The sequence below is a fragment of the Athene cunicularia genome, assembly GCF_003259725.1.
Source record: "Athene cunicularia isolate RWA chromosome 5 unlocalized genomic scaffold, athCun1 chr5_part1, whole genome shotgun sequence".
Classification (NCBI taxonomy): Eukaryota; Metazoa; Chordata; class Aves; order Strigiformes; family Strigidae; genus Athene; species Athene cunicularia.
In genome coordinates this window covers 42,988,920-42,999,527 of record NW_020799101.1, presented here as the reverse complement: position 1 = coordinate 42,999,527, position 10,608 = coordinate 42,988,920, and the positions used below count along the sequence as shown (strand labels likewise).

The following is a 10,608-nucleotide window of genomic DNA, read 5'->3' as shown; positions in this document are numbered from 1 at the left end:
AGGGCAAAAATACACATAGAACAGGTTTCAATTAGGAAGAAGTTGAAAGAGACACTTGTATTTTTCAGGGTATCCTAGGAATCCTATTGCAAATCTGTCACTTTGAAAATGAAGTTAATATTACATGTGAAAACTGTTAAAACTTATGAGGAAAAATAATCAACTGCAGATTGTCAACAGGAAGGACAAGCCATGAAAATGCAAGGTGTGCCACGCAGTGCAACAGGATAGCACAAAGAACGTTTTTGAACAGTATGTTTGCAAAGAATGGAAAGAATGGTTCTGTAACTCTCAGGAAACAGAGACTAACTCTGTGCCTCTGCTCTAAATCCCTCTCTACAGAGAACTACAGGAACACGGTTTGAAATCACATTATCCATTTCAATTTCTCAGAAGCATAAAGACAACCACAAATTGGAAGGAGTCTGCAAGCCACTGTCAGTCCCAAGCTGATTAAAAAAAAGCTACAGCCTTCTGATTGCTTTCATTTGCTGTCAAGCTAAGCTTCAGCCAACCATGAGCAGCTCCCCAAGTGCACAGCATTGGCCTACAAGCCTTGCAAGTTGTTACCACCTCTGCAAAGAGTCCTACCAGTCACTCTTGGCTGCACAGCCTGCTCCTCAGGGATGGGCAGCTGTGTTCTGGTCTCTTGCCTCCAAGTTAAGGGTCTTCTTTCCACCTCTGCCTCTCTACTGTGAGTTTTAAAGCTCACTCCCCCTCACCCCCCCTTACTTTGGCTTTTACTCCTGCTGCTGACCTTTATTACCCATGACTTTGCTGACTGCTGGCATGGCCATCTGTCTCTTCCTCTGAGCTGCTGCATCCCTGAGCTTGTTTGGGTTCTTACTGCAGCACCCACCTCTCACTATGAAGACTTTCTTTAGCTTTAGTCTGGTCTCAACACACAGCGTGCCTTCTCCCACCCAGCTCAGGTAGAGATGCCATGGCAGAGTTCACAGAACAACAGCAAAAAGTGACTAACAACTGAACAGATTAAAATGACTAAACTTGTGTCACCTGGTTGAAAGAGAACTGGGAAGCAAAGCAGGAAGATGTAACGATGGTGCACAGCAGGATGAAAGGTGTTATTCTGAAAGATGGTACGCCTAAAAGGTATAGAAGGAAAATGAAGAAGGGAAAGTCAGGCTATTACAGAAAAACACCCTAAAGGTGAGTTCTGGGAGACTGGAGGGCAGTCTCCCTAATTTTCCTTCTAAAATTAGACCTTCTATTACAACCAAAATGCAAGAAGGTCTGCAGACATTTCCAGATCTGAACCTAACACAATTTAAATGCTCCTGACCCACAGAATATGCTATTATAAGCAAACAGTGGCAGCAACAGAAGTTTCAAGTCAGTTCCCTCCTACCTCAGGTAGGAAGGACTGAAACAAAAAAGTCTCTCCATTGAGCAAAGTGGTTAACAAAGTGACTTCAGATCATAAGGCACAACTGTACTACCAAACAACACAGTAATTCGGGACAGAATCAGCCGAAAGTACTTTTGCATAAAAAAACCCAACTGAACTCACTCCTTGTCTAGGATCTTCAGAGCACAGGGTTTGTTTCTTTCCTGCACAGCCTGTGGATCCCCTCGTTTTGGGATCAGGGCTTCCCAAATTGTACATCAGATGAAGACAGAATGCACTGACTCCGGTCCCACTCAAGAACCTACAAGCTCTGCAGAGGACCTTCTCACCCCGAGAGCAATTGTTTTGCAAGAAGTCAGCTCTCCTGTTTGCATGCCTCATCCAGCAGGAGATGCTCCCTCTCACCTGCCTCTCATTATTCCTTGCCTGTCAAAGGCTGAGGTTTTGGGTTTGCCCTTGTCTTCACCTCTTGGTTTCTGCCTCATCAAATAGTGCCATGTCAACACAAGGAGCAAGAGGAAAAGAGATTATACGTGTGACTGCTTTCAGGGTGGGTAAGATCCTGAAATGGGCCATGGCTTTGTGTTTCCTCCCTCCCTCTCTCCTGCCAGATGCCCTTGGTCCTGCAACTGAAAGGAGGAGAAAGGAGCCGAGGTTACTGAAGTTCATTCACTCCGAGCACAGGGCTGCTCTCGCCTCTCTTCCTGTTTGCATGGAAGTATCAGTCCCTCAGACAAAGGGAGAGAGAAAGAGGCCAAGAGTGAGAGAGAGGAGGCGATGGTAAGAGAAGATAGGCTCTTCGCTGGTTAATGAACTGGAAATGAATAACAAGTGGTATCAGGAGTGATGTGGCCACCTTGCTGCCATGAAATTCCTTTAAAGGCCATTGACACAAGTTCCCTTGAACTCTGGAAAACGGCACAAACGAGATCTGAGTAACAAAGCTCCAGTCTCTTCTAACCCTTCTAGGCTTTCTATCACCTCAGCTTTCAAGCTCCTGGCTAACCCCGAGTATAATCATCTCAGAAATGGCAAAAACTAGGGCATGCACTGGTTACTGCAAGGAAGATGTTAGAGTAGCAGCATCCCTCCACCTTCCCCTCTCCTCCAAGCCATCTTGTAAAATGACAAGTCATCCTTTCTCAGCTCTATCTGGCCAGATGAGCTGTGAAACCAGTGCCTCAACTTGGGGAGCAGACAGAGCACAACCACTTTGGAGCAACACAAACTTCTGCAGCACGCATGGGGATGAACATGAGCAGAACTTGCCGTTTATAGCTGAACTACAATAATCCCCTGTGTCTGGCTGCGAATCCAGCTCATCAATGGCTCAACACCGCTATCAGCACCGACCTTCAGATGGCAGGAAACACAACTGAGGCTTTGACAGGGGCTTCCAACAGGAAAAATCCCATCTGTGCTCCTCCCAGGAGGATGAAACACACAAAACAGAGCAGCTGCCCCCTCCTGCTAGCAGAGGAGCAAAGGGCAGCTCTCTGCCTCTCCTTGGGAAGAAGGGGAAGGGAGGGGATCCAGCCTGGAGATTGTCTGTAGAATATGTTTGCCAGCATCAGCTATAATAGCAAACTCTCCCTATGGAAACTCACTTTAAAACAAAACAGCATTCTTTTGCCAGTACCACACACAATTTCCCCAAGCAAATTAAGCTATCCTACCACCAGGTCTTTTTTTTTTTTTCCCTTGCACATCTAAATGTATCTACGCAAAGGTGGTTTTGGTTTGTGTGTTTGTTGTTCTGCCTAGGGCCCTTGTATTGGCTAATGGTGTCATTCTGTTGCAGTTCTAACCACACACCAGACACACAAAAAAAAGTCAAAAGTGAGAAGCCTTCAAGCAACCTAGAAACTTCCTACTACAAAATAATCTACTAACTAGCAAAGCCCTGCTTTGGAAAATTAAAATTGAGGTGTTTGCAGCTCATTATTCCCACTACTGACTGGTTCTAACACATCCTACGTGCAGCAACAGCTCATCATGTCCTACTTGAATGCCAAAGATGAGATCTGACCCCACCGCCTTAGTTTCCTTATAAATGCTACTGCATGGCAGCACAGAAAACATGCCCACAGACTCTTGTTTCTTTCTGGATTCCTTCTCTAGCTTTACTCAGCCATCAATACCTTGTTCTACACAATTATACAAAGCTACCCAAAACGTAAAGCCAGCCATTCTTTGAAGCAAGTTTTAAGATCCAGAGCATCCTTAATCTTCCCAGAAAACAGGGTTTAAGAGACAGGAAATAAAAGTGTCATCCAGATCAGAGGTAATGGCAATAACTAGATAGGTTCAAAACGCTGTTTTTTTCAAAATCAGGTTTGCACAGAAGGGGGTTAAAAAAAAAAAAAAAAAACCCACACAGAAAAGTTAGAGAACCCTCTCTCTTAAATCACTGTGGACTTCCACAGGGGCACCACATCACAGAACAAAAGAAAACTCTACCTTAGATCCTACATTCCTCTTTTATGACCCTCAGTCCCACAGATGTTACAGCCCTGCTTCAGGGAACACAAGTCTGACTCATGGTAGATCTGAGTCGTCATTCTAATGCTATCTTCAAACTGAAGGGAGAGATCAGAACTTTTTTTTAAGAGAAAGAAAAAAAAAAGTGGCAAGAATGAATATGCTAAATACCATCCTGATAGTGGAGATGCCAGGGAAAAAGGTTAAACCTTGTCCCTAAACAATAAGAGAACCAATTAGATTATGCCTAGAAGAGAACACTGCAGGCCTTTTTTCTACATGTAGGAAATTATGATGATAAACAATCACATAACATACTATTTACCTGATTGTTTCCTTAAAAATAATTTCATCTCCACTCAACTATGCACTAATGAAATAACATTTCACGACCCATGCCTATTCTAGCCAAGTGTCTTTATCAGCTGGCATTACGAATGGGAAATCCGCTCAGCTCCCCAGGTTGTCTCAGCCCCATCCCTTCAACATCAGTACCCCAAACCACTGAGGACTCCTCTGAGCAGAAACACGGCCCAGTCCACCGTCAGCACTAAACTACTACTACAACAGATAAAAGCAGTAAAAACAGCTGCAATATTTTACCAGGAAGATGACAAAGGACACGTAAAGCTGTAGGATGCATCACAGCAAAGCCAGAAGGAGAACTTAAAAGCCCTCAACTCCCAGCCCTTGTCCACACCACCTTCTCCTTCAAACTGGTCTCTCTCCATCCTCTAACAGCTATGAAATAAAAGAACATGAAGAACAGAAGAGAAAAGACTAAAATAGAGGGCTGTTTACAGTTCAATTGTTTGTTCATTTTTCCAGTTTCCTCCTTTCCTCCCACCCCAAGAGTACTTTCCTCAGCATGCTGCACATCACCATAACTGATACAAGATTGTTTCTGGGAAACAGCCTTTTCATAAGGTATCTATATAGCACTTTGTATCCAAGCACTATCTCACCTAAAAGCATCAATCAAAGCAAATACTACCGCTCACAGGCAAAACAGAAATACAGTACTGGATTGCAAAACACACAGGAAACTCATTAAGATTCCCTTAGGGGCAGTAGGGGAAAAGTACCGATTCCCATTCATAGAAATATCATCCCTAGATGTAGCACAGAGGTCAGGAAGAAATGACAGTACTACAGAAATACCCATATAAAGAACACATTGGAGGGACAATGGAATGGAGTTTTAAATTGCTTCAAAGTAAGCTTGACTCTTAAGTCTATTCCCCACTCATCCATTACCTGGGATATATTTTGGCAGGTTTTGCTTACACTGCTCTTAGAAGAGCTGAAGAGAGGTAGGGGTTCCCACCCTGCAACAGGTGTACATATCCACACCTAGATCAGCCAGGAGACTGCAGCAGAGCAAGAAGAGGGATCAGAAGAGCTGCCAAGAAAAACAGTGAAGACCAGCATAGGGATGCAGGTCAGAATAAAGGACTATTAAGAGCTCTGTTGCAAAGTACACTTGCCCTGCTTTGACTTTATTATTCTGGATCCTGGCCTGTATGGTCTGTTTCTCCTTTGCGGGTCACTGCAACTAAACACAAGGTATAATAACAGTAAACAAGAAGGAGGGATTTTTTTTTTAATAAACCCACAGGGTGAAAGGTAGGAGGGAAGAGTTAAAGGTCTGAAAATGAGAGAAAGAGAATCTGTGTGACAGGAAGGGAGCATGTGAGAGGGCGTGTGACAGGCTGGGTAGCAGAATGCGTGTGCAGATCTCATTCCCTTCGAGGCTCTTGGCCAAACGTGGAGCTGAACTTTCTGCAGACTTTGTCCTGCCAAGTCATGTTCCCTTCTCACACTGCCTGACATCACCACAAATACTCAGCTGGAAAACAGTCCAGAGCCGGACAGAGTCCACTGCTGAACCACCAGCCAGTGAAATGGCTGCACTCACGGCACACCCACCAAATGAGAAACCAGAGCCACTGACTCTCCTCACAGGTTATCTCCAAGTGCCCAGAAGGCCCGTCCTCATCCAGGCAGAAAGAGCCCTAACAAGGCACAAAGAGATCAGAGATGCTAACAGACAAAGCCTTTCTATTGCCCAAATAACATAGCCCAGGACTGAAAGTGTGCACAAAGGCTCTAATAGGAAAAAAAAAAAAAAAAAAAAAAAAATCATCAGATTGTCAGGGTTTGTCACAAGCAACATGCTTCAATGAGCCCACCCCATTCCCAACGCCAGTGCAACCCTGCCGTGAGAGGAAGGAAGCCATCACACACAACCCACGGACGAACCAGGAGCCAGTGGTTCTGCAAAGACCGAAGCTCCAGCAGGGTCCGTGTGAAGCAAGCAAGCAAACATTACCCTGTCAAACAACTCTATCATCTGACTTCTCAGAAATAATTGCAAACCCAAGATCAGCGCTGGAAAATGCAAGCACGTGTATGAGTGTGTGGGAGCAGGCAATGGGGCTAAGCCAACAGGTGGCTGGATTTCCTATTTTGATCCATGTATCAAGGGAGAAGGGTGGGGATGGCCTGCCAGTTCTGGGACACTGCTAAAGGCACCACCCAGAGCAAGTATCAGGGAGTAGCAGCTGGAGATGATACTAAAACAAGGGAGGACAAAGTCTGCAGTCTCGTTTTATCTTCAGCCTTCATCCCCAGCCTGGTGATCAAAAGCAGCTTGATAGAAAATGCCCTCAAAGTGCAGGTGACAGGGAAAAAAATCATGTTTTCTTCAGGCAGAGGTTTCTGCTTTCTCCACTCCTGTTCCATTTCTAGGAAAAAAAACAGCAGCTTAGGAGCTTTCTGGAGACAAAGGGAAAATTTTCTTCACTCCCGTATAGCCCAGAAATTTAAGTCCCCTCTTCTCAGACCCACCTAAACAACAGAAGCTACATTACGTGATCTATACTTGTCAGTATTTCACAACACTCCTCACAACCGTATTTCCCTCTTCCTTTGCTAAGGAAGAGAATCTGACGCCTTTCTCAAAGGTCTAGCAGTGCAACCTTGCCTGTCCACATGCTATATGGACCTTAAATCATACCTGTAGGGCTGCCTGCCCAGACTTGCAGATGCCAGAGAATCTTTCCCCCTCACCAGTTGCAAACACAGAAGCTATCTTTTCAACTTCTTCCTGGGCCTTTCACAGAAACCAGAATATTAGTCCTCTCCTGCAGACAACAGCCAAGGGCAGGAAGCAGTCAGTCAGAAGACCAGAATCACAAAGTTGGGTATCTGAAGGCAAGGCGATGGCTTCCTCCTTTTACCCTCGGAGCACACAGCTGGATGAGCTGCTCTGGCTCAGCGGCAGCGCTCATGCAAGCCAAAGCACGCTGCCGAGGGGGGCTGGCCACGGGACTCCCTGCACCTGCATGTCAGGGCAAGCGCCACCAGAGCAAGTCTCCAAGGCTGTTCCAGCACAACTTCATGTGCCCACAAAGATTTGCACATGGGTTCTTGCTGGTAGGTGCTCAAGCTGCCACTACACGTGTGTATCTGACAGCCTGACTGTGTAAGAATCCTCCATGAAAAGTCACTGGCATGGCACGTGGAATCCTTTGGGGGCTGGCACGTTTCTGCACGTATGACCCTGGCAACCAAGATAAATGGAGCTGTTGCAGAAGCCTACCTCTTTGCCCTCATTTCATAAGGGCCCTAAATAGACTATTTAAATTACAAACATTTTCCTTTAAATGGATTTTACACACATTTTTCACAATTACAGTCATTAAGTTAATGACAATTTATGATAAAGTCTGAACCGGTCATTTAGACAAACAAACACACACTCAACCCAAGTAGCGCATGGTTGCTGGAGAATGTTCAAAGGAGCATAATTCTTAAATTGTAGAAAGTCACTAAGTCCTCAGAACCAGAATCCACTGAAGTACCAAACAAACTTTTCTCAAAAAGGGCAGAAAGATTAGTTTCTTCAATTCACTTACTAAATTAGTCAGTTCACTCAAAACTGGGGGAGGCAGTGTAAAATGGGCAGGGAACTGCTTCTCTTTTCCAATCTCTGAATAAAAACAAGTCAAGGGAGGATGAGCTATGCTCATTCTAAGATCTGGAAGGACACAACAACCAAAAACAACCAGTTCATTCTGCTAAGTACAGATAACACTACCCTGTTAAAATAAGTCAGTTTTAATAACACACACACTGCAGCAAAGCCTATCAAGCATATTTTCTCTTATGTATCCAGGGTGTGATTTGTGTGATCACAGCCTAATTATTAAAAAAACTGCATCTTTAATTTGACCTTTTAATTGAAATGCAGCTTTGTACAAGTCATGAGGAAAAAAATTACTCACCTAGTAAACACAAATGACCATTTTTCTAATGTAAACATTTACTGTGATATAATAGCATAAAGGGGTGTATGCAGATACACTGCATCATCCTGTTTAGCAAGAAGCAATAATAGATGAGCCTAACCAATTAGACTAAACCTTCCTTTTAAGAAAGCATCAAATGAAAAACAAAGCTTAAATTAATTATTTAAATCAACAACTTTAATCATGATTTAAATCAGCAAGTGGGAAGCCTTGATTTAAACCAATTAGCTGTGTTTGTTTCGTAGCTGTAGTAAGACCAGCTGGCCTAGACTGTCCCTCTCCCTAGAGGGAGAGAGGATACAACTTCCACGCCCAGTTCGTTTCAACAAATTTTACAATTCTATTTGACACTTTTTTTTTTTTAAACCTTAAATCAAACTAGAAGGACCCACATGCCAGGAGACACCTACTCTCTTGTCAGTCATCTGCTTTAGCAATCGGTCTGATACACCTAACATCTTTTATTTACATCTCAGAGAGGTTTCTGTGCGTACACAATACAACCTGGCTCTGCAGCATGGCTTTTAAATTGCTTCAATCCTCACATCTCATGAGACAGTTTTCCTACTTAATCCTACAGACACTAGTTCTGGTCTGTTCAAAACAAGACTTAGATTTCTCATTCTCTTAATATTCTCTTCATTTCTCCATCAACTTCCCACTAAATAAACATTTATCTTTGTCCCTCCCTTAAACATACTGGAGTCTGAAGTGCTCTGCTCTCCTCTGTTCACTACTCTGTTTAGCCTTTGCCCTCCCAAAAGATGACACTTAAAAGCTTGACAATGTATATTTCAAAGCAATTTATGAAACTATACCAAAAATTGAGTGTATCACCTTAACATTTTCTTTTTGACACTCAATAAGGTAATTTTGCTTTACAGAAAATCTGTTTTTGATATCCCCACATCTAAAAGTGCAAGTACACTGGCTCTAGGAGAGTCTCCTCCTTAGTGAGGACACAAGAAAGGAATTTGTCTATGCTCCAAAAATGGAAAAAAGGTACTCTGTCCTGAGTGGGAAGTCACAGCGCAAAAACCACACAGGAGTGCTAAGGTAACCCATCGCACCACTTCTAATAGAGGCATTTTTAAGATCTGCCAGAGTATGAACAGCCTCATCTAATTTAAAAATATTATACGCATCTCTCAAACCCAAACTGACCACAATACAGCTTCTAGCTGCAGTAACTGCAATGAAAATGCTAAGTCAACTTGTGTATTAGCAGGCGTATGATCTCATGACCAAGTTCAACCTGTTTGCAGCCTGAATGCAGACCTGTACCTGTCAGCAGAAAGCATTCCCCTAAATTCCCTCCTAAAATGAGAATCCTTCTTACTGAGACAGTTTCCACAGCCAAGAGAATGTGATTCTGTCCTTCTAAATTATTAGACTGTGAGGAAAACAAGGTAAGACATCCTACTTGCAAACCCACAGAACCATTTTGCCCAATGAAACAAAATACCTTTGTCTGACAGGTTTCACCTCAGTTCTGAAACACTGATTCTTCTCCAAGATGGTCAGGTTTGTGAATCTTATTACTGGGGGGGGGGGGGGTGACACACAATCTGATAAGCTTTCCTATTCATTATGCAAAGACTCACACATTTGTGACAATGAGACTTTCACGGCAGCTGCTTCCAGAGCAGAAAGCAGACTCATCCTTCGATGCATTCAAGACAAAGCACATTATATTCTATACTCTTCCTTGGGCAGATGGGAACATAACTTCTGAAAAACAGCAACAGTTAAAGACCTTAAGTTCAAAACTGGAAATTTTGAAAACTGTCAATCTTGGTAGCCATACAATCAGATTTAATTACGAGACACGTGACTTTTGAGGTCTGAGGCCATCAGCACTGAATCAACCATTTAACAACAGCAAAAAATTCAAACTTGTGTTTACCACAGAACAAGTGCTGAGTTGTGAGGACTAATCCTAGAGAAAGCATCCTTCCTGGAAAAAAAAAAAAGTCACAGCAATCAAATGCACTTTAAAGCACTGGAGACATGACTCTTCCTGCAGGTGTGAGATCAGAAGGCAGCAAACTCACCCTCTGTACTTGTAGGGCCACACGCCTGTTGTGCACACCCTCTGCCTGCCTCCTCGTCACACAGCAGCTGGTAAAGGAAACATGCTGACAAGCGCAGAGAGCTACGACAGCAGTAACTGGAAACAACCGACGACAGTAACCCAAGGCACAAAGCCAGGACACACTAATTCTGCAATAAAGTTTCCTGTTTCTTATTTTTTTAGATTAGGCAATTTATATATATAGTTCCTGCTATAGTACTTCTCCTTGCATCCCTTAACAAATAACTGCAGGTTTCCTCTGGCAGCTACAGAACTCCCAAGCAACTCCACAGTGACCCATGTACTGTCCTACCTGAGGCTGGTTTGGGTTTATTCCCCCCCCCTTTTTTTTTTTTTTTTTTATGGACCTG

General features: G+C 43.5%; 1 protein-coding gene across 1 annotated transcript in view; it reads left to right on the top strand.

The window, feature by feature from the left end:
* Positions 1–6,350: 6,350 nt before the first annotated feature.
* Positions 6,351–10,608, top strand: part of ACP2 (acid phosphatase 2, lysosomal) — a 13,056-nt gene continuing 8,798 nt past the window's right edge. The window contains exon 1 of the mRNA XM_026849343.1: positions 6,351–6,530. Within this exon, the coding sequence (XP_026705144.1) occupies positions 6,351–6,530 (180 nt within the window). The remainder of the gene's footprint in view (positions 6,531–10,608) is intronic.